Source organism: Urocampus carinirostris, chromosome 4 (assembly GCF_059441175.1).
Source record: "Urocampus carinirostris isolate Australia breed hairy pipefish chromosome 4, RoL_Ucar_1.0, whole genome shotgun sequence".
Classification (NCBI taxonomy): domain Eukaryota; kingdom Metazoa; phylum Chordata; class Actinopteri; order Syngnathiformes; family Syngnathidae; genus Urocampus; species Urocampus carinirostris.
Window position 1 is genome coordinate 8,646,527 of NC_142352.1, and position 24,410 is coordinate 8,670,936.

Genomic DNA, 24,410 nt, shown 5'->3' on the forward strand with positions numbered 1-24,410 from the left:
TGCTAAATGCTTGATATAATGACAAGTAAGAATATTGAATAATAAAAAAGGAAGATAAATTATTTGTAAATGAAGGTGATTATTTTTTATTTTTTTTCCCTTTGAATCCTTGACTGCGTTATATTGTGCAGTTCAGATTTAATTTTTTACCAGTTAAACACGTTAAAGCATGTGTAAAGTTACAGTATATGGCTTTAAAATTCTGTTGTTAAAAAAGAAAAGATCATGGGAAAAAAAGATTAAAATAATTAATTATCTGTCAATGGGACAATGTTTTTGTAGTCTGGATCTTTGACGTCCAGAGCAGCCAGCAGAACCGAATGGGTTAAAAGTGTTTGATACTAATTCCATCATCCTTTCGTTGGGTTGCGCGATTTATGAGCCACTAAGTTAAATCAATGCAATAAAGGTTCACTGAATTTTATTGTGACGTTAAGGGTCGTAGTACCACTTTGGTCCGGCAGAGGGCACCTCGAGACTGTTTTTATATAAAAACAGTATCCTACATTTAAATATTTTGAATGAATATTGCATCATTACAAACAAAATAGGCGTGAAACAGTCAAACACTACAAAGTGAACAATTTTCAAGGGAACAGAAAGTGGTGCAGAGATGCAGAGGAAAACACAGAATTGAGAAAATAGGTAAACTAAAAAGAAAAATAATAATGATGAGATGTTTAACAGAACACAGGGGGCAATATTTTTTAGCACCTTCTTTATCATTTGCATGTTGGGAATGTTTATCATATTCAAATCCATCCATCCATTATCTGCACCGCTTATCTTCAGTAGAGTCGCGGGGGTGCCGGAGCCCATCCCAGCTATCTTCGGGCAGTGGGCAGGGGACACCCTGAACTGGTTGCCAGCCAGTAGCAGATAAAAACAACTTGTTCGCCTTATCCACACCTATGGACAATTTGGACCGGCCAATTAACCTGACATGCATGATTTTGGAATGTGGGAGGAAACCGGAGTGCCTGGAGGAAACCCACGCAAGCACGGGGAGAACATGCAAACTCTACACAGGAGGTTCGATCTAATGACCTCGCTTTGGATATTTTTTCTGTGGGTAAAATGTTTTGTTACACATGAAATGAAATGTGTTTCTTTTACTTCGTTTTTTTTTTGGACTCGGCCAAATGTGTTATGATCTTTAGATAAGGTAGTAGCAAAAGAGTATCTTACATATTTGTAGGTGTATAGCTTATATTGGTTCGTATTTTTTGTTTATTGTTAATCTATTTGACAAAAACTCTTGTTTTATGTTATAAAATAGTATGTTTTGATCAGGGCAGCGCAGTGGTTAGCGCCTGTGCGGCACAGTTCTGGGGTTATGAGATCGAACCTTCCTGTTTGGAGTTTGCATGTTCTTCCCGTGCTTTCGGGGGTTTCCTCCCTCATTCCAAACACATGCAGGTCCAAATTGTCCCTAGGTGTGAATGAGCGAATGAGTTGTCTCTCTGTGTGCCTTGCTACTGGCTGGCAACCAGTTCAAGGTGTCCCCTGCCCACTGCCCGAAGATAGCTGAGATGGGCTCCAGCACCCCCGCGACCCTACTGAGGATAAGCGGTGCAGATATTGAATGGATGGATGGATTAAAGTAACAAAAACAACCTGAAGAGCCATTTGTGTGAAAAAGTATGATAGTGAGATAAGCTATAACGCCTCGTTGTATGTCATCTGAACCACCGGTAAACTGTTGGCGCTCTCACAACCAAAACACGGGTTCGATTCCCATTCCATATAATCTTTTGCAATTAAGGTCAGTGATATTAATCGATTTGATCAATTATTGCTCAAATACGGTAATATACGGTAACTGTCCGAAGATAGCTGGGATGGGCTCCAGCACCCCCGCGACCCTACTGAGGATAAGCGGTGCAGATAATGGATGGATGTTTTGATCACTATTGTTCCATCCGTCTAAAACTTCAATATTTGAATAAGGAAAAGGAATTTAAAAAATCCGATCGCAGCCCTACACAAACGCAGAAGTCATTGATAGTAATAAGCATAAATCCGTTAATTTTCATTTGTGTCCATTTTTGAGTGGTGTGGGGGACATTTGTGGCTCACAAACTATTTTGCATCCATGCTCATCCGACAACCCCTCAAAAATGAAAACTTTCGAACTTATGTTACCGCTGCCCTTGAATGTCTCTTCTGTCTCTTGCATCGGCATAGTTCCTGAAACTAAAGAAGTGGTGATCCATAAGTACAAGACCCCCATGGTGAGTCCCCGTCAGACAACCGGCACACTTCTCATCTTCACACTCGTCAAATTAGCTTCATGTGACTTGCGTACCTCTGGTTTTTAGGACTGGATTTATGGTGGGGGGGAAATATTTAGTCAACCACCAATTGTGGAAGTTCTCCTACTTCAAATGATCTAGAGGCCTGTTATTGAAATCCTAGGTATACCTCAAGCTTGTATGGCAGAATGATGAAAAAAATCCATGTTGTTTAATTTTTTACGAAATTCTTTTCAAATAATGGTTTTCAGACTCACAGATTCAAGTCAAGTCATGTTTATTTGTGACGCCCTTAATCACAAAGAGTCTCAAAGGGCTGCACAGACCACAGATTATTGCAAACCATAGACTATTATGACACCATCCCCTGATCTAAAACCTACATGAGAGGAAATAATACACAGATATTGTCAACAAAAAATGTAGGTTATTCATATGCTAAAAGTGTGTTTTAACATAAAATATAGGGTGTTCATATGCTATAGAGAAGTATGTTTTAAGTATAGATTTAAACAGTTCCACTGAGGTTTCAGATCGAATCTCAGGGAGAAGAGCATTCCTCTCAAACCTGCAGATCTCTTCTTGACTCTTGGGATCACTAGTAGACCAGCATTTTCAGAGCGAAGGCTCCGGACGGGAACATAGGGTGAAATTAAAGCTAAAAGATATGAGGGAGCAAGTCCATGCATGATTTTGTATACTACCAACAGAACCTTAAAATCACAATTTATGCTAACAGGGAGCCAATGCAGGTTAGCTAAAATCTGAGTAGAGCTGTAACCTATTTAAGAGGCTCCTTTGTCCTCCACTCGGTCTCTGTTTGAATTCATGAGCAGTATAAAACCGCTTTCCAGAACCTCAGTCACGCTCCATACTCCACAGTGGCCTCGGCTTAGGAGCTCTCAAAGGATACTCTTAGTGGTTTTATCTTTTGTCTTAAAGGAAAGTGTTACGATTGCAGTTACCTTAGATTTCCAAAAGAGGTCGCCAAAGGTTCACTTTATAAAATAACAAATCAGTCTCATCGTTTTGAAGGAGCTGCACTTTTCTTCATCGAGTTGCGGTTTATTGCTTATTCAGTCGAACACACATTGATAAAAACAACTACTTTATTTAAAGATGAAGTCAGTTATCACAACATTAAAAGAACATTTTACGCTTATAGTTTCGGCAGGGTTTGTACAAGCGTTTGAAAGCCAAGAAAACGCTTTAATGGTAATGTTGTTTTTCAGGTTGGAAAAATGCGAGAATTTTGGTTGAAGTGTTTGTAAATGCTTGAAATTCTTGACTCTCTAGACCACGCATCAACCAAAGAAAAATAAAACGAGGCTGCCTAAGAATTCTAGTGGCACGCCCGCCCTCGTTCCCTCTTAATTAACGGCAGCTGGCATTAGTTTGTATGGCGTCGTCCTATGAAGCGTCAAGCCCAAGTGATACAGGTGCATGCTTGACCTAAGCACAGGGTTTGTACACTATTTTCATTGCCAAATTCAAGCGTTTTCAAAATCTAATTTTTCAAATTTTCCAGTACCATTAAAAAAAAAATCTGGTGGGAATCACATATTTTTGTAGATCCTCAAATATATCTGATTTACATGTGTGATTTTTGATCTTGCATGTGCATTTATCAAGACATGATTTTTACATTTTGAGTAAATTGTAGGTATATGTGGATCTGAACAATACTTGTGTAAAAAGTTTTGAGTTGTTGTGTAAAAACAATAACAACAATAATATATAGCTTACATTTTTAGTTGCAGGAAGTTCTCACATTTAATACTGGAAAACGCTATTTTCATTTTTTTGCATAGCCCACCATAAATTTCCATCATTGATATGTAATCTTTGCATTCATACACATTTCATAGTGCCCTGTTTAAGTGTAGAGTGCACCTGTCCTGTTGGGTGTGACCCCTAGGGGGCGATGACGCTTCATAGGACAATGACGTACAAACTAATGCCAGCTGCAGTTAACCACGAGAGACGAAGACATGCAATGTCGGCGTCATTTTTAAAGCGCTTCACTGAAAATTCAAGCACTTTTCATGCTATGCTGCTCTAAGAAATATAGAATTGTAAATAGAGTACAGCGGTGCCTGGTTAGTAGCGGGACAAGTGATGAACTAGCAGCTTTAGAAATAGTAGATATTTTTCTTTAAAGGGACACTGTTTAATATTTGACTAATAGATGTAGCAGCAAAATGGTGGGAAAAAAAAAATGAGAAGATGGTATTTGTCATTTTGAGTCTCCATAGTTTGTGTTCTTGTACTTTTTAGCACTTGTTTTCAATAGCACTACACCGGTAGTGTCCAACAGGCCGCCTACGGGCCGAATCAGGCCCACCAACTGAATGAATCTGGTTCATTGCTGAAAGAAGTGCAAGAGAAAAAAGGGCTGCAGTTTTAAAAATGTCCATTAGATGTCGCCAACGTCAGGTGCCACATCAAAAACAACTGGAGCTGGATTTCTTTCTCTCCCTCTTTATTTCTCACCCTCTCTCTTTTCCCTGTATCCACTTTTTTTCCTGCTTTCTCTTCCTCTCTCTTTCTCATGCTCATGCACGCGCTCTTCCGCTCCTCTTTCTTTGTATCCCTCTTTTTTTTCCTTTGTCTCCTCATTTTTTTCTATTTCTCTTTATCTCGCTTTGTATCTGCTTCTTTCTTTTTCTCTGTTTTTTTCTTTCATTTACAGTCCCTCCCCCCTTTTTATTGTGTTCACTGGATTTTATTCCATATTTCTCTTTCTTACTTTAAATTTTTTCTTTCTCCCTCTGTTGTGCTTGCTCTCTTTATTTCTTTTTAGCTCTTTCTCCCTTGTTTCATTTTTTCTTTCTTGCTTTCTTTTTCATTCATTCTTTCTTTCGCTCTCTTTCTTTCGCTCTCTTTCTTTCTCTTTATTTCTTTCTCCCTCTCTCTCTTTCACTCATTCTTTCTTTCTTTCTCTCTCTCTCTCTCTCTCCGATCTTTCTTTCTTTCTCTTTGTCTCTCTCTCTCCTTCTCGATCTTTTTCTTTCTTTCTTTCTCTTTCTTTTTCTTTCTCCCTCTCTCTTTCACTCATTCTTTCTTTCTTTCTCTCTCTCTCTCTCTGATCTTTCTTTCTTTCTCTTTCTCTCTCTCTCTCCTTCTCGATCTTTCTCTTTCTTTCTTTCTTTCTCTTTCTTTTTCTTTCTCCCTCTCTCTCTTTAACTCTCTCTTTCTTTCCCTCTCTCGCTTTCTCTCTCTTCAGCCTGTGAGTTTCATTTCTAGTATATGGCCCTCCGAGCTAAAATGAGTCTGACGCCCCTGCACTACCCAATACAGTAACATCTGACGGTCGCATATCACACAGTGTCCCTTTAAAAAGTGAAAAATCCATTACTTGTAACGATCTAACGCTTCTCCCTCCCTTGTGATACAGGCACATCAAATCTGTTACTCGGTCCTCTGCCTTTTCTCCTACGTGGCGGCCGTGAAGGGGAAGGAGACGGACGGAAAAGCCAAGATCCTATCGCCACGGCCCCTCCCGAGCTAGTGGAACCCACCCCTCCTCCCCCGCGCGTCGTACTGCTATCGTTTCCTCCTCCACGTGCCTCTTCTCGAGTCCCGACACGGGAGCACAGCGATCGGTGTAAATATCGGCCCTCGGTACTCTGCCGCGTCGTGTAGATACTCCCGTCCGGTCTTTTGTCTTCTGATGGTGTTCGAGTGCATGCGGGTTCCGTGCACACAAGCCCCTCCCACTCCGCGCACAAGCCCCTCCCCCCTCGGTGCACAAGCCCCTTCCCCCTTTGTGTGACTGCGTGCTTATTTAAGGTGCGGTGAAATGTTGCGTTGGCTTGTTATCCTCTTCGAGTTCCTTCTACGTCGTCTGTGCCCTGCTGTCCATCAAACGCATGCTACCCTGACCATTCCGGAATAAATATTATATATATTATATATATAGTATTTATTTATCATATATTGCTGTATATTTGTGAAAATAAATATTGAATCGCCCGAACGTGCGATATGAAGTCGATTGCCGATTCTCTCCTGGCTTCCACGATGTCGTCCTTTTGCGTTTATCGATGTCGGCGTGGTGTGACTTTGTCTCCTCGAGGTGTGAATCGTGTACAGCGGTAGTCGGCGACCTTTCTGGTACCATGGACCGGCTTAATATTCTCGCGGACTGTACTGATAATAATAGTTTTAATAAGCCTAAATCCACTGTGTAATCACCAGACCACTCGAGATTTGGATGACATAGGGAAAGGTAGATTTGATCACGTCTTAACACTATTTGTACTCACGGAACCACGGTGTACAAGCAGGGTCAAAACAGGTGCTTGAAATCCTTGAAAATGTTTGACTTTAAATGTGTTTTTAAGGATTAAGAAGTCCTTGAATGATCAAACATGTAAATGCTTGGAATTGCTGCAATGTTTCTTAACACCGACACTGTTCTCTTGTAGCTTCGCTCGTGATTAACAGGCTAGCATTTATTTGTACAGCATTGTCCTATAAAGCGTTTTCGCCCCCTACAGGCAGTGTTTGAGAGGACAGGTGCACTGTGAAATTTGTATTAGTGCTAAGATTACGTATTAGCAGGGTTGGGTAGGGTTACTTTAACTGGATTACTTTCAATGACTTTTGGATGACTCCAATACCAAATATGCTAATAAAAGACAAAAGAAACTAAATATGAATCAAATGACTAAATTTTGTGCAAGCTTGGGGAGTAACGGAATACATGGAACGGCAAAAATGATGTTGGCAAGCTGTTTGGATTTATTTTCATTTTCTTTCTGTCGCATTTTATGTTTTGCCGGAGATCAAAGCCAGGAGAGAAAGCTTACCACGTGTTGTGAGTCATCATTTGATTCATATTTAGTTTCTTTTGTCTTTTATTAGCATATTTGGTATTGGAGTCATCCAGTTAAAGTAACCCTACCCAACCCTGCGTATTAGTAATGGACTTTTTAATGGGCTATGCAAAAAATTAAGGTAGAATTTCCCAGTGGTAAATTGAATGGGAAGATATTACTCTAACTGAAAATGTATGATACATATTGGTGGGTGAATCCCTTAAGCACTAGGGTCTTGGGGGCACCAATTCCTGTGGTGTGTCTTGGGCAAGTACAGCCTGGTGGCACCCATCCCTCTCAAGGCCAACACGTTTCCACCTGGTCTTGAACCAGGGGACATTTCGCGTGTTTCCGTCATTTTTACCCAACATCTGCCTCAAAAACAAATATATTTGCGATGTATTCAAGATCTAAAAATCAAATCAATTGCAAACGTAAGAAGAAAAATTGCATGATTGACATTGGATTTTTTTTGGTACTGGAGAAATTGGAAATTTGGCTTTGAAAGTCTTAAAAAGTGCTTGAATTTGGCAATGCAAAAAAAAAAAACATTGGCTGAACTTTTTCCCATAATGCTTCATGACAACGTTGTACAACTAGCACCGAGTGACAATAGCGTGACGAGATAAAACCTAATACATTTTCTTTTATCATCCACGATCTTAGTGGTTGGGATTCAGCGCTCTCACCGCCGTGTTCCAGGTTCGTTTCCCATTGCATCGAATGCTTAGCAAATGATGCTTGTCGACTGGTTAATCATTGCTCAATTACTTGATATACTACTGTAAAACCTCAGTATTACGCACACCCAAACATGTACACACACAAAAAAGGCAATTATTTTTTCTTGTCCTTGCAACCTGGTATCAGATGACCCTCGTCTGGTCCCGGCCCGCGGCCGGGGGTCGCCGACCACTGGTGTCGATCGTTTGGTAGGCTATTCGTGCTACAGTGATGCGCCCTCCAGAGACTCATCAACTCCCATTCTAAGTGTGGTCATTTTGAGATTTAGTGTGCTGTAGATAATTGTACAATCTCGGACTTGTAGAGTAAAATTCACCTGAAAATTAAGAATTTTAAGGTGTATTTTTAGCTCAGACCGCATACAAGTACAAAAAATCCACTCGTTCCGATTCATCCGTCGCAGAAATCTGCCAAATGCCCGTAATGTGATCAGAACCCAACCGATCATTTAAGATCATTAGAACTCATTCGGCAAGGTGTTGACTGACTTGTGTGAGGTACCAAATACCGAGTATGTGTGTATTCTTCTCATCGGAGTATTTGTGAAATATGTACAGCAATACACATCCAATAAAAAGGTCCAAAAATAGAATCCTGTGTTCTGTATTCTTGGGGTGGAAAAACAGACAAATTGCTGATATCTTGCTTTAATTATAGACAAAGTTAAACAAAGTGTTGATTTACTTCTCCCTTTAGCTTCGGTGGGAAAGCATAAAAGGCACAGGATTCCATTCAAAGCTCAAGAGGTGAAGCGCTCGTCTCGGGATCAATAGGTCGCAGGTTCGATTCCCGGATCCTTCGTGTTATATGTGTCCTTGGGCGAGACCTTAAATCCTTAATAAGCAGGTAGTTGCCTGGCATGGCTGCTATGTGAATGGGTAAGTGTGAAGCATATTGTAAAGCACTTTACTGGATAAGCACATTTTCTATGCATTGGATATTCCAAACCTGTTTAACCCTTGGCATGTTTTTTAACTATTGTTTTGCATTTCTGTGCATGAATATTTTTACTTCCAACCACTCAAAATCAACAGGTCTATCCATACGTATGTGTGGAAAACCAGCATCATAGGAATACTATTATTTAGCGCCTTGTGGTGGTAAAAAACGTCATTAAGAGAAATGTTTTGAAAAGAACGAAATGCATCATCACGTAAGCGTACACTCATTTAAGAAAATGAAAAAAAAGATGGAAAAGAGAAAGAAAGGAAGAGAAGAAAGAAAGGACAACATAATGAGGGAAATGGAAACATGCAGAGAGAAAAAGAGGAAAGGCACAAAAAAAGGAGAAAAAAAACAAATAACCCAGTTAGAAAGGGAAAAAGGATTTTTTTGGGGCACCCGTAGCAGCAAGTCGGCAGACAATGAGGTGACCCTTGTCCTACGTAAAAGTATTCCAAAGAAATGTACATTTATATCATAGTCCATGCACTTTCACTTATACAAAATCAATCGTTTTTCTCACGAATGAATGAGTTGATTTTACCCCTAGGAGGCACTAAACAATACACACTGTCCCTTTAAATCTATGAAACTTCCAATGGAATAAACACAGTAGTTGGGCAACTTAGAACTCAGAAAAAATTGCAATGAAAATCCTGCCAACTATTTCTAAAAAAAAAAATCTTGAGTTCATAAATAATTGCATTGCTTGCGTTGCACTGGTGAAAAAAAATCCAGGTTTTCGGGAGCGATGCGGTTTTTGGATCTAGTTGGCGGATCTTCGGAGGATTCTGAGTCGGGACATGACTTCGTCCCAGTCCAGGTAGGCCCCCTCTAGGTGGCGTACCCTGCCCGGCACACTCAGGTAATTTTTACGGCCGTGCAGCAGGCGCCAGTTGTCGAAAGTTACCATGTCTCCTGCGAAGCAAAACAGCAGTGTCCTGTGACCACGATGGCGGATCGATACAAAGAAACCCATGAAAAATCCTATAAAATACAGGTTACACGTATACAGTATGTCACAAAAGTGAGTACACCCCTCATATATATGCAGAGATTTTATAAGTCTAAGTCAACAAAGGCACCATAACTTAAAGGGAAGATATCCTGCGGTCTGATGAGACAAAGATTCATTTATTTGGCTCAGATGGTGTGAACCATGTCTGGTGGCAACCAGTACAAACATATGTGTCGTGCCTAAAGTCAAGCATGGTGTTGGGAATGTCATGGTTTGGGGCTGCATGGGTGCAACTGGAATTAGGGGGTTGCATTTCAGTAAGGGGAACACTAACTCAAGTATGTGCTGGGGAAAACTGGAGCAGATAATGTTAGGTTAACCCCAACACTTATAATAAAACCTGCACTCAAAGAAGACACAGAGATGTGAGTATGACTTACTTGCAAGGAGAATGACTGGAGACTGCCTTTTCAGTCTACCAGACTCACTCTAACTGGCATCCCCCTTTTCCTTGCCTTTTATTAAATTAGGAACGCCCTAGTTTACATAAGGTTTCTTCTGCTAAAGGGAGGGGGGAGTGAGAAAAAACAGTTAGGACCTGTTTTCCATAACATGTTATCGTATCAACAATATTACTACTATTGAACTAGGCGAGAATGGCACACTAAGCAAGAATAGTATGCAACAGTAGAATAACATATTTACAGTTTAAATCCATCAGATAATGATCCCCTCCCTCCAGAAACTAGGTCGCAGGGCTATGTTCCAGCCTGACAATGACCCCAAATACACTTCTGATATGACCAAGGCTTTTCTAAAGGTGCTAGGGGATGGACTGGCCAAGCATGCCTCCAGATCGAAACCCAATAGAACATCTTTGGGGAAATCCTCAAACGGAAGGTGAAGAAGCACAAGATCCTAAATCTCCCCCAGCTCTGTCATGGAGGAGTGGAAGAGCATTCCGGTGGTAATTTGTGAAGCTGTGGTAAAATTAAGGTGGTTCTCCAGGTGGTCACACGAAGTATTGAACTTCAGGAACTTTCACTTTAGGGTGTACTCACTTTTGTAACCAATAGTTTACCTAGTTATTGCTAAGGGGGACAATAAAGGTACACTGCTATATAAGCTTTACACAGACTACCGTTCATTGTGTCAAAGCGATGTTTCTTCAGTGTTGTTCTACTAACACTATAATGAAATATCTGCCGAAATGTGGGGGGTTGTACAGTGGTACCTCGCTAGTTCGTGGTTCCACTTTCGCAGGTTCAGAGCTTCGCGGGTCTAAAAAATATACCTTACCTCCTCAATAAAAACATTTACTGTATTGACTTGATGCCATTGAGCGCGAGCTTATGTCAACCGTGGACACGGTGTGGACACTCTTATTGTGAAGGGGAGGGGGAGGCCCTGACACAATGCTGAGTCATGGTGAGTTACCGCTTCGCTCACCCCCCCCCTCCCTTCTTCAACTCCTCCCACCTCACCCCCTTCTTATGTGGCGCTCAGTTGGAGGAACTCTGCGACGTAAGTATAATCTCTTCTGTCACATTTCATCTCAAGTTTGACTTTATTATACCAAAAGCGATATGTATACCTGTATACATTTTTTAAAGCATTTTTGAAGGGGCGCCGCTACTTTGCAAATTTTCAGTTTTCGCGGGTGGTCTCGGTCCCTATTAACCGCGATAACCGAGGGATTACTGTACTCACTTTTGTGACATACTGTAAGTTTTGAAGTAAGCAATCAGTGTCACCCTCGCTAGCAAACGCCCCCCACTCACCCCTTAATGTGTGTTTAGTGATTGAGATGCCTTTTATAGTCAAGTTCACAGATGCTTTCGGGATGGACTTCTTGAACAATTTTACATTCATTACCTATATGTTTTGTAGGTAGTTAAAGGTAAATATGTCAGTATCCTTGTTTGCAGTATTTTGTAACATTTTTACAACTGTGCTTGCACCTTGTTTTGAAAATGTTATGTATATCAGTACTGTAAATTCCGGCTTATAAACCACTACTTTTTTCCCAAATGTTAAGCCCTGCGGCTTATTCAGTGAAGTGGCCAATTATGGAATTTTTCTAACGGCCACCAGTGGCGCTGGAGTATAAAAGGTAAGATTAAGACCAGTAGAATGTGTGCGTCAAGAAAGACTGCTACCTCTAAGTTTAAGCATACATTGTCTGTAAAGTTAAGGTGCGTTCCGATAATGAGGAAGACGCCCTTGATGGCGATAGTCATGAGGAGGAAGTTGAGGACGATCTTCTGTGAATTTCACAATTACTGGATGCTTTTTTTGAACAGGCACGTTTGATACATTGCGTGCGAGTTCATAGTAGCGTGTTGGTACCTTTCAAAGGCACGGTTTGGGATCAAAGTCAATTATTATTAAAGTTTTGAAAACCGTCTTTCTTCGTAAATATGTGTAACCATGTATAATATGTATTTGCAACTGTATATTTTTGTAATGTATTTATTTTAGAGATTTATTCTGTTATATGTTCTACGGACGAATCAAAAAGAAGGGGCGGAGCAAACGCGGGCTGATGGGAATTGGGGTAAAGCTGAGTTACCGGTAGATCTGTCTGTTGTCGCAGCGGACAATAGTGGATATATATTTTTCCCACCCTTAACTTTGGAAATATACATTTTGTTTCCTTGGATCATTTTCAACGGGACTTGGACTTTACAAGTCTGCATCATACGTTAATTACAGGTATCATTTTCCATTTATGATGCCAACTGTGGTTATAGAATTGTGTACTAATTATGCAGTTACAATCGTAGAACTTGCAGCTTGGTCTGAGTTAAACTTATGATTGTGTCACAAATATTAATGCGGGCGCACGCGGCTTATACATGGGTGCGGTTTGTGTAAGTACAAAAGTGGCAAATCACCTAAAAAGTGGTGGGTGCGGCTTATAATCAGGTGCGCTCTATAGTCCGGAATTTACGGTATATGCAACATATATTAAAACCTGGTCATCAGGATTACCTCTATTCAAGGTTTCTCGTTTTCCTCATCCTGAGGTTTTTGAGTTTTCCCTTGCCTGCATGTCGGTTTCAGTTCAGGGGACTGTGTTATTGACATTTTGTGATTGAGGGCTATACAAATACACGTGACTTGACTCCTGTTCAACTTGATCAATTCCTGGAACGGATTATACTGTTACTGTATGCGCCCGGAGCCTATCGATATCAAAATTCCCAGTATCGCCCCATTCCTAGTCACGCTACGACAAAGACCTTAAAAACCAACCTGGCTCCATCATGTAGGTGACCAAGTTCTCTGGTCGATTCATGATTTCCACGTAGGCCTTGAGCGCTCTGTAGAAGGGCTGCACCTGATGAAGCGGGAGATCCAGGATCGAATCCCTGGTGGCGTTGTTGTAGTTGATCCTCACCACTTGACCTTGCGCGTTCACGCTGTGATCACAAGGAACCACCAGGGTGAAATTCCAAACCGAGGGTGACGACTCACGTGAGGTAATAGAACATCAAATGAGGACACTGGCGGTATGATGGACAGGGAAAAAAAATGATACAGAGTAATCAACACAGCCCAAAAGATCATCGGCTGCTCTCTGCCCAGTCTAGAGGACATTGCCCTTAACATTTTAAACAGGGTTCCACAGCTTAATTTCAAAACTTTTTAGTGCCTTTCAAAATCAAATTTAAAGCCACCTCAGCAAAGTTTAAACAAATATAAATCCTATGTGCTCACATTTTTAAGATTTTCCAAAATTGGATTTAAGACCTTTTAATGCCAATTAAGGCCTTAATCATAGTATAACATTCAATGCCTTTTAAGACTTTTCAAGGAAAACCCTGATAAAAGACCATTCCCACCCCGGCTACCTCTTTCCCCTGTTGCCCTCCGGTAGGCGCTAGAGGTCCCTTAAAACAAGGACAAATAGGCTCAGAGACAGCTTCTTCCCCAAGGGCCATCACAACCCTAAACGAGCATGCGAAAATGAGAAAATTCGTCTTGAGAATTTTTTTTTTTTTTTTTTTTTTTTTTTTTTTGGGTTATTGCTAAGTAGAAAGTTGAAAATATTTATTATTGTGAAGAATCTGTGAAAATATATACATTGTGACTTATTATTATTATTTTTGATTGTTGCTGATAAATGTTATTGCGCCCTGCGATTGGCTGGCAACCAGTTCAGGGTGTCCCCTGCCCACTGCCCGATGATTGCTGGGATGGGCTCCAGCACCCCCGCGACCCTACTGAGGATAAGCGGTGCAGCTAATGAGATGAGAAATGTTATTGCACTTTAGTTCCAATGCACTATTCTATCAGGCCAGTTTTCTAAGTACTAGTTAGTTACTTATTAGTTACTTTTGCCTATTTATCCTGATAGTATTTGATATTTTTCTCTTTATTATATGTTTTACTCGAGGGTGCCATGTCTAATCTCGTTGCATGCAATGTTTCAGGACGCTGATATCGATCACCATCAAGAGAATTCAATTCAATAACAGCGCTAGTCAGCAGGGGGCAGTGTTGCGCTTCCCAAATAGTACACTCAAGGCTCATAGTGCCTTAAATGGACATTACTTTTTCGATATGCAAGTTTTTGTCTGTTTATTAGGGATAACGTGATTTAAGTTACAAATGTATAGTCTAGTGAAGTTTCTTAGTATAAAACGGTTGAAATGCTATCATATGTTAGTAGAACAATAGATTATTTATTTGAATTAATAATTTATACTGTGCATTATGTCACAATTTTTATTGGTAATCTACTTGTGAAAGGGACCCCCGAAAGCCTGTCTTTTTCCTCTTTTCTGGTTTTCTTTCCCATCTTTTTTTACATCTTGTATTTATTTTGTTTTTCACTTCTAGTCTTTGGCTTATTGTTTTTCTTGCTTTATTCCCTTCTTTTTCTCTTTTCTTTAATAGTTTCCATCTCTTGTTTTTTTTCTAGCTTTTTGCTTATTTTTTCTTGCTTTCTTTTTCTTATTTCTCTCTCTCGCTTTTGTTCTTTTATATTTTCTTTTTGTGATTTTCTTTCCTTCTAGCTGTGTCCTTCTTTTTTCTCGCTTTTTTCTTTATTTTTTTCTTCTTGGAAGTTTTTTCTCTTAGCTTTTGTTCAACATATTTTTCTCTTCTCTCTCTCTTTTTCTTTTTTTGTGTATTATTATGTTTTCCTTCCGACCTAATATTTAGGAATACATGGATTAAAGTGGGCAGCATGGCGGCACAGTTCTGAGGTCATGAGATCGAACCCCTTGTGTGGAGTTTGCATGTTCTCCCCGTGCTTGTGTGGGTTTCCTCCCACTTTCCAAAAACATGCATGTTAATTGGCCAGGCCAAATTGTCCCTAGGTGTAACTGAGTGAGAGAGATGTCTGTCTCTGTGTGCCCTGCGATTGGCTGGCAACCAGTTCAGGGTGTCCCCTGCCCACTGCCCGAAGATAGCTGGGATGGGCTCCTGCACCCCCGCGACCCTACTGAGAATAAGCGGTGCAGATAATGGATGGATGGAATAAAGTAACAAAAACAACCTGGACGGCCTCCCCAGGTAAGTTTGACCCTTGGGGGCTTTTAATAAGGGCATTGGTTAATTCCGGATTTTCACGTTTTCCCGGGGCGGTAACTGAGGGATTACCGTATTTTCCGCACTATAAGGCGCACCGTGTTATAAGGCGCACCTTCAATGAATGATACATTTTAAAACCTTTTCCATACATAAGGCGCACCGCATTATAAGGCGCTATAAGTGCATGCTGGTTTAAGATCAGGTAATTGTGCAATTTTGTAATTGTAATCCTGTGCAGTCCTTCGAGACATTTTTGTGATTAAGGGCGTCATAAATAAATGTGACTTGACTTGACTTGGCTACAGTAGAGGATGTAGTTACGTTATGCAACCATAAAGCAATAACATAATAACTGTAAAATGTAAAACGTAAACAGCTCATCCTCATGCTTCCTCCACTTCCGCACCATCGATTCATTAATGTTAAACTCTCTCGCTGCTGCTCTATTTCCGTGTTCTACTGCGTGACTGATCGCCTTGAGTTAAAACTCTGCGTTGTAAGCGTGTCTCTTAATAGGAGCCAATTCAGGGTCTTTATACAAACGCACAAATAAAAGAGAATCGTTGTTTAATATTTCCCAGTATGCACAGCGCACTTCTTCTTCTACGCGAAAAATGGAGTCGGTGGCTGCTTCTCTTAGTTGCGAGACCTTGCAGTTCAATATTGATCCATATATAAGGCGCACCGGATTATAAGGCGCATAGTCAGCTTTTTAAAGAAAAATCAGATTTTATGTGCACATTATAGTGCGGAAAATACGGTACTCTAACCGCAGAAATGTGAGATGGATCGGACGGATGGCCTCACTTACTCAATGATGCTCTTCTTGGACTGCAGCATGAAGTCACAATAGTCCGTCCCGGTGTCGGTGAAATCCACCAGGAGCGAGGCCAGGGTACGGAAAGCCTCCGGGTCCTCGCGACGCAACTGCTCGGCTGTGTGGAAGCCGTCCACCACCTCGCTGTCGCCGCCCTCTGCTGCCTGGGAGATGCAATGCAGGAACTGCACCTGCGATCCCGAGCAAATAAACACCCGGATAATTCGCCGCTCCGGTTGAAGAGGTATATTTGAATGTTCTCACCCCGGGGGCGAAGTGTAACGCGGGGTAGTCGGTGTGGAGGCTGAGATTTCCTGAGGTGTAGGCGACATTATTGGCCATGTATTTGTCCGTAACCTGCCACGTATGCCTGAAGACACACAATGGGCACTCATCAGAAGAGACATTGTACAACAGCACTTTTATAAACCCTTATTCGAGTCGCCCGACGTGTCCGTTTTTCGGGGAGCCTCTGAGCAATATTAAAAACATCCGACGTTTGTAAAACCATGTCCCTTCCTAGTCGTTTATTTCAGTGGCGTCCAAACAATAGCCCAAGGGTGTCATCTGTTGGCCAACATTTATTTTTTAAGCAGCCTGCGGGGTATGCTAAAATCAACAACAGCTACAAATGAATTTGTTTTATATTTAGTAAAAACTGAGCTGCCGACCATTAAAATCATATGTATAAAAAAAGCATGAGCCACCGGTAACTTTCCCATGAGCGGGGGAAAAATACAAATGGCCTAAAGGCATAAACATGTTTTTATGACGAATACCTGAAATATGACACAATATTACAACTTTTTTTTCTCATTTATATAAATTTTGAATAACAACCCTTGGGGTCATTTATGAACCCACTTATGCAGCTAAGCTGTTCCCTTGAGTGTTACCTGTGGTGTTCCGCAGGGTTCAGTACTTGGCCCCCTTCTTTTTAGCATTTACATGCTTCCATTGGGTAATATTATTCGCAAGTATAATATCAGTTTCATTGCTACACAGATGACTATATCTTCCGATGGCAAGAAAGTTTGATCACATTACCCCGATTTTAGCTAACCTGCATTGGCTCCCTGTTAGCTTAAAATGTGATACAGGAACACCCCTACTTATGAACATTCGAGTTACAAACAACGGTACATACGAAAATTATTTTTAGGACGTCGAAAAATATCCTGATATTGCTGTACGTTAGATATTGTATTGTGTGCACATTTTCCGAGTACAGGACAGTACTGCAGAGCTTCTTTCCGCCACTTCCTGCGTGCGGCGCTGTGAGAGGTCACCCAGCATCCACCCCCAAGAAAAGATGTGGCCTTCTCTTCCTAGTTTGTGTTTAAACATTCTATACTGTATCTCCAGCGCGCTAAGAACTTTTATTGTTTAATATCTCGTGCATCCATTTGAGATCGTTGGTGTAAAGCGTAAAGAAGAGGCGAGCCGTTTCATTTGAAATGAAAGTGGAATAAGAAAGCTTGATGCGGTTGAGAAAATGGTGGGGTCGCTTTTTTTTCGGCTACTTTCTACCACGGAGGAGGAAGTCGCTTAACTCTTGAAGTCCGTCTTCCAAAAGTAAGTTAAACTCCTTATTTATCATTATAGAGCATATTATTTTATTATATGTTTATTTGCTAGTACAAAACAATTAAGGTTACTATACAATTTTTAAACATAATTGTATAAACTTTAAACATACAAAATATCGCACTGAAGCAACTTCCAAACAAATTCAACTTAAGTAGTAGAAGCGTCTGTACTACGATGAAATTCCAACTTTGAGTTGATCCGTAGTCAGGGTTGGGTAGGGTTACTTTAACTGGATTACTTTCAATTACTTTTGGATTACTACAATATCAAATATGCTAATAAAAGACAAAAGAAACTAAATAGGAATAAAATTACTAAATTTTGTGCAGGCTTGGGGAGTAACGGAATACATGGAACGGCAAAAATGATGTTGGCAAGCTGTTTGGATTTATTTTCATTTTGTTTCTGTCGCATTTTATGTTAGTTTTGCCAGAGATCAAAAAGATCAAAGCCAGGAGAGAGAGCTTACCATGTGTTGCGAGTCATAATTTTATTCATATTGAGTTTCTTTTGTCAATCAAGTTAAAGTAACCCTACCCAACCCTGTCTGTAGTACACTCCAAGTCTTCCCAGTGTGATCCCAAGAGCCAAGAAGAAATCTGTAGGTTTAAGAGCCTGCCCCAATCTCGCCCCAGTGCTGTGGAATTCTCTTTCCTCTGAGATTCGATCTGCAACCTTAGTGGAAGTGTTTGAACCTAGGCTTAAAACACACTTTTATTTAATTTGTTTATGTTCTGTTATTACCTATAATTATTGTTAATTTAGTCTGTGTATTGTCTGTGAAGCCCTTTGAGACTTCTTGTGATTAAGGGCTGTACGAATAAACATGACTTGACTAAATTTTGCGCAGGACTGATTGGCCAAAGCAATGTCACGTGATCTTCTGCAGCCAATGATGGCCAAGCAGGGCGGGCCATTGTGCATAGTCAGTGTACCGAACCCCTAGGTTTTCATCGAACTCAGAAAAAAAAAAAACAGTATTCCAGGTGCTTCCATTGCATTCGCTTTGGTCGTCCAAACAGTCTTCAAGTAGGCTTGACACAGCAGCTCAACACAGGACAGTCAACTATCATGCATCACCTAGAAGTGAGAGGCATGAATGGTTCCACTTTGGGGACACAAAATTACAGTCGTTGAGACCGATTGAACAGAAAGAAACCTCCATCCACAAACAGCGCTCAGGAGCAATTGCTCAGGTCGATATTCCATTCAAGTGCAAAAATGGATGGTAGAGGCACCTCAAACCCAAATGGACGTGTTGTGTGTGATTTCTTTCAGGCTGAATTGAGTCACTTTTGAAGGAAGGAAAGCCTGCTAATCGTTCATTAGAAAAAGTATGTTTCTAGCGTTTACAATTTTTTTAGTAAACAACAGTTAAACATTGCTAAGTCTCTTAACAATACACGATTTCGTGAAAGCTTCTTAAAACAACAGCTTTAAGAATGAAAAGGACGCAGTTCAAGGTGAACTTTACCTCTGGTGTTTTTTTTTGGGTATTTGTGATAACTGCAATGTCTAAAATACCACTTTTTTGCAAGAACAGCGAACTGATGCATGAACTATGCATCAACTTTTCAAGAACCTTACAGCACCCTATGTTTCTGGTGAAGTGATCACACGATTCCGGTCACTATGACGATCGCGTTCCCTTGAGCGACCGCGTTCCTGCAGACGTGCAAGTAACGCTATCGCTCTCCGACCAGACAATGACGATGGGACTCCATCCATTCATCCATTATCTTCACCGCTTATCCTCAGTAGGGTCGCGGGGGTGCTGGAGCCCATCTCAGCTGTCTTTGGGCTGTGGGCAGGGGACACCCTGAACTGACTGCCAGCCAGTCGCAGGGCACACTGGGACAGACAACTCGCTCGCTCATTCACACATAGGGACAATTTGGACCGGCCGATTAACCTAACATGCATGGTTTTGGAATGTGGGAGGAAACCGGAGTGCCGGGAGGAAACCCACGCAAGCACAGGGATAGCATGCAAACTCCACACAGGAGGTTCGATCTCATGACCTCAGAACTGTGCTGCACACGATGGGACTACTTTTTTTCAAAGGAAATACGCTCTGTTAAGTAAACGGCCGGTTACTATTTGTCCATAGCTTGCGACTCTCACCGCACTGCTTCAATATGCCTACTAATAGGGGGCTGCCGACATGCACTCATTTGCTTGATACGGGAAGCAACACCATGAAGTTGGGCTTTAGCAACGTGTGAACAAAGATCTGATAAAAGCCACAACGGCTATCTAATGGTGCTTCATCATATAATGTCACCAATCATTGAAATACATATCATTAGAAAGGTTAAACTCTTGGGACTCAAGATACAATGACAATTTTAAAATATACTCATTACAGAAACAGAATCACAATCGGTCTGCAACAAGCTACCCGAAAACTATTTTTAAAAAAAGGTGGTAGCTCACCAAAGACATTGTCTTACAGCCATTAAATTCAATAAATGTTAGCAACCTTTGCCTCCTTACATCTTCAAGAATCTAGTGAATCCAACCGTGTAAAATATTCAATTCAAAACACACAATCATGCCAACAGAGAAAAATATACGCCTAAAAGCATGTCTGCTTCATTCAATGTTTCTTCTTGTAATTCGTTCATTTCATTCCAAAACTCCCCATTAAAAATAAACGGACTTGTCAGATGACTTCTAGTATATCCGTTAGTCTCTGACCTTTTGATTGACACCACTCTTGGTCCACATAACGCATTAGCCTACACGGGCTTGTTTGATAAAAGTAAGATTGCCCTGTGTAATTCAAAAAATCTTCAGGCAATAGTAACTAAATCGAATGCCGATTGACACCTAGTTTAGCCAATTGTCTGTGGGTGTATACAAGTCATTGCCAAAAACACATGCTACATTTTTCCGGACCATTATTACGCACGAGTGTGCACAATCATTGATTCAACTTCTGGAAAGAGAAGTGAAACATTTACAACTCTTTCACAATGTCTAAAAAACTATTTTAAATTGTAAAATGCAATTTTTCAGATTGTGATCAAATTTGACATGGTACCAGGTAAAGGTTCAAGCTATTGTCTCACCTGTTTTTGAGCTAAGATGTCCATGCTATTCTTAACTGCAGGAATTACATTAAAAACGTTCCTTTTATGTGTGTTCCAATTCAAATTACACAATGTTAGTAGCACTTGCAGCGATTATTTCAGTTTGGGACCGAACTTTTGAGAGTTACTTTTCAAAAGAGACCAAAACCATCCAAAAGGTTCAAGAACATCGTTCATTTTACCCTGGGAACGTCTTGGATTGTGATTTTAGGCAAAACCACGTTTTAGTTTGTATAACGTGAGCACAAAGCAACAAGATGAGCTTGTAGTCCATCATAAAGAAGCCTTTGCGCTGTTTATTAAGGACGTGTTGCAAACGAGCGTCAAACGCTAATAAGCTAACAGTCGCTCCAACCTTCTCCCAAGTCAGCCTTTGACTCTGAGCTCATTCGCTGGCAATGCAAACAGTCCAAATCTCAGTTTGGACAAAGTGCGCCAGGTAATTCCTCTCCTTTCAAGCAGCTGGAATGCTTTTGCTGCTCATTTTCCCCGTCTGTGTCTTAGACTGATAAACCGAAGCAATGAACTCTGGTGAGATAACATCGCCAAGGGACCCAAATAAATCGAAGACTCCAGAACACACATTTTCCTGATCTTCAATTGTTTTGGCTTTATTAGCTAAAAGATATGGATAATATTTGAAATTTTAAGTCTTTCACTTTTCAAATGCCATAATGTATAAATACATTTTCAGGAGCATTTCCCCTGAGTGCCCAAACGTACTTATTTATTTTTAAAAAGCTATTATAAAGGGTTTGGGGCTCATCGGTAAGTATCAGGGAATAATATCCGTATGACAAATCTGTCAGGACCAGAACAGGAAACAGGACCCACTCGCGTAACGTTACAGTTTTATTGGGAAGAAGAGAAAGGAGCGCACACTCGATCCGGAGATCGTTGGTCGCGGGGAGTAGGTTGCTCAGCCTTGGAAGTCCGACTTCCGCGGCGAGCGATGGCGGTGTCGGGAACGGAAAAAAGTCGAAAACCAGGAGAGGAGAGTCGCCGTGGTCGAGATCAAACAGATCGTAGTGGGAGAAAAACAAGAGCAAAAACACAGGACAGACAAAAAAAGGGCTTGCTGTGTCAAAATGAAGATTCGCAGATGGACCGACAAAAAAAACGACTGACAGGACAGCGTTTATATACTAATAGGGAGCCAATCTGTCAACAAGATTCAGCTGGCATCCACTGGCGGGGCCAACTGGGCGCCATGGCAACCGTGACCAAAGCTGGCGCTACACGGTGGGGCCAATTGGGCGCCATGGCATCCGTGACAAAATCACAGTTGGCAGGAGTGGCTTTGATCAGATCTTTATCCACACATTGAAGAAGCCCCCACTTCCTTCCTTCCCTTATCCTGCGAATGAGAGTGTGTACCCACAGTGTGATGAGTGTAGCGAAGATATAGATTAAATAAAAAGGGGAGGTTGAGATGAAAGCTGCCAAAGAGAAGAAGTAGAAAGAGGAGGAAGCGGAGAAAGGGCAGAAGCGGCACGAGCAAAAGCTGGCTTGACTTCGGGAAGGTACCGTGAATTTGGGATGACAAGCCGCTACTTTTTGTTTCTACATTTTAAACACAATCCGATGCGGCTATCGATTAACTTAACTCTGAAAAGACCGAAATGCCCTTACCCGTAGAACGTCAGGCGAAGATAACCGATCCTCTCGGCCAGCCTGGCGACTTGGCCTTGCTCTACCGGCGCCCCCTTCAGGTAGACGATTCCCACCCGCCGCAGGGCCACCAACCACGCCAACGCGGCCTTGTCGTCATGGAGGACGTCCTGGTAGTTGGCAGTGGGAATCCGCAGTTTGCTGTCCCAAAAGTAGCGCTCTGAAAAGGGAAGAGTTACAAAGACAAGTTGTTGGAATTGCAAACAAAATTCATCTTGGACTGCCTCGTCGTTTTTTTCTACTTGCCTTTATAAACTCATTAGACATGCTAGCCATTTTTTTGCAAGTTTTGACTATTGTTTGAAGACACAGACAATGTGTTCCCACTTTTCCTTAACACAACATCTAAACTGGAAATTTGGAGGCCTGCCTCACGGAGATAAAAGAATGGATGTCACTCAACTTCTTGCGCCTTAACTCTGAAAAGACCGAAATGTTAGTTATTGGTCCATCTAAATGCCGTGACTTTTTCTCAAAAACTGCTCTGAACATTGACGAATGTAATATCTCCCAGAGTGACTCAGTCAAAAATTTAGGTGTCATACAGCTTTTTTCCATATTCGCAACATTGCTAAAATTCATCCAATGCTATCTAAGTCGGATGCGGAGATTATAATTCATGCGTTTGTTACCTCCCGTCTCGATTACTGTAATGCACTACTCTCCGGTCTCCCGAAGTCCAAAATCAAGAGCCTTCAGCTGGTACAAAATGCTGCAGCGAGGCTTTTAACTAAGACAAGAAAGTTTGATCACATGACCCCGATTTTAGCTAACCTGTATTGGCTCCCTGTTAGCTTAAGATGTGATTTTAAGGTTCTGTTGGTAGTATACAAAATCATGCATGGACTTGCTCCCTCATATCTTTCAGATTTCATTTTGCCCCATGTTCCGGTCTGGAGTCCTTGCTCAGAAAACTGGTCTATTAGAGATCCCAAGAGCCAAGAAGAAATCCACACGTTCTCCTTTCGGACCCCGGTGCTGTGGAATGCACTTCCCCCTGAGATTCGATCTGCAACCTCAGTCAACTGTTTAAATCTAAGCTTAAAACACACTTCTTTTCTATAACAAATGAAAAACCTATGTTTTATGTTGACAATATCTGTGTATGATTTGATATTGCAACATCCATTGCAGCCTGGTTATCCTGGGGATGACCTCATGTGCGGTCCCTTTAAGGTTTCTTCATTTTTCTCATGCTGAGGTTTTTTAGTTTTCCTTGCTCTCACGTAGGTTTTAGATCAGGGGATGGTGTAATAATTAGTCTGTAGTTTGCAATAGTCTGTGGTCTGTGCAGCCTTTTGGGACTCTTTGTGATTAAGGGCTATACAAATAAACATTCCTTGACTTAATAGAACATGCAAATGGTTTACACAATTTTCCAATTAAGAACAAATATAAAACATAAGAACTTAGCTTTGTCCTGTTAAAGTCATCTTCCAACCTCAGTATGGAAAAAAAAGAAAGGAAATGGCATGTACTGTAAATGTGTCTTTTACAATGTGTGATTCAAACAGTCTCAACTATCATTCCTGACCACAACTGCATTTTAAAAAAATCAATTCAAGATATTTGTGAGTTTTTCTTACAAAAGACTCAACGAAAGGATCATGTGAAGGACAGCCTGTTTGTCCGGATGGTCCATTTGTGGCTCAGTCTACTTTGTACTCTAAATGACCTGGAACAGAGTCCTGTTACAAGACCCAACTGAAGACGAGCAGAAAACTGGACCACAGGCCTCTGTGATATGTCACTAAAAACATTGAATACCTTTTTAAGCATACTCCTTATCATGCATTGTGCTGCGATACACGTTTTTGTCCTTAGAGATGACCATAGCTGGTGCTTGTGTATTTCCAACCTCCTGCCCTCCTTGCAACTTTCTGCTAGCATAGCATGACTCCAAATAAAGTTAAGCGATTTGTTTGAAAGCACCGCCATCAATTCAGTGAAATTCTTCGTCAAACTGGCTGC

At 41.1% G+C, this 24,410-nt stretch overlaps 2 protein-coding genes across 7 annotated transcripts in view; one reads left to right on the plus strand and one right to left on the minus strand.

Annotated features, from left to right (window-relative positions):
- Window positions 1-8,414, plus strand: part of madd (MAP-kinase activating death domain) — a 54,760-nt gene extending 46,346 nt beyond the window's left edge. For all 5 annotated transcript variants that reach the window (XM_088333583.1, XM_088333584.1, XM_088333586.1 and 2 more), the window contains 2 exons: window positions 2,188-2,234; window positions 5,653-8,414. In XM_088333583.1, the coding sequence (XP_088189709.1) occupies window positions 2,188-2,234; window positions 5,653-5,766 (161 nt within the window). In that variant the 3' untranslated portion in view covers window positions 5,767-8,414. The remainder of the gene's footprint in view (window positions 1-2,187; window positions 2,235-5,652) is intronic.
- A 39-nt stretch (window positions 8,415-8,453) lies between these two features.
- The window catches only part of bbox1 (gamma-butyrobetaine hydroxylase 1), a 53,986-nt gene continuing 38,029 nt past the window's right edge, over window positions 8,454-24,410 (minus strand). For both annotated transcript variants that reach the window (XM_088333589.1, XM_088333590.1), the window contains exons 4-8: window positions 22,401-22,599; window positions 16,348-16,453; window positions 16,078-16,274; window positions 12,981-13,147; window positions 8,454-9,682 (exon numbers count right to left, since the gene is read on the minus strand). In XM_088333589.1, the coding sequence (XP_088189715.1) occupies window positions 9,531-9,682; window positions 12,981-13,147; window positions 16,078-16,274; window positions 16,348-16,453; window positions 22,401-22,599 (821 nt within the window). In that variant the 3' untranslated portion in view covers window positions 8,454-9,530. The remainder of the gene's footprint in view (window positions 9,683-12,980; window positions 13,148-16,077; window positions 16,275-16,347; window positions 16,454-22,400; window positions 22,600-24,410) is intronic.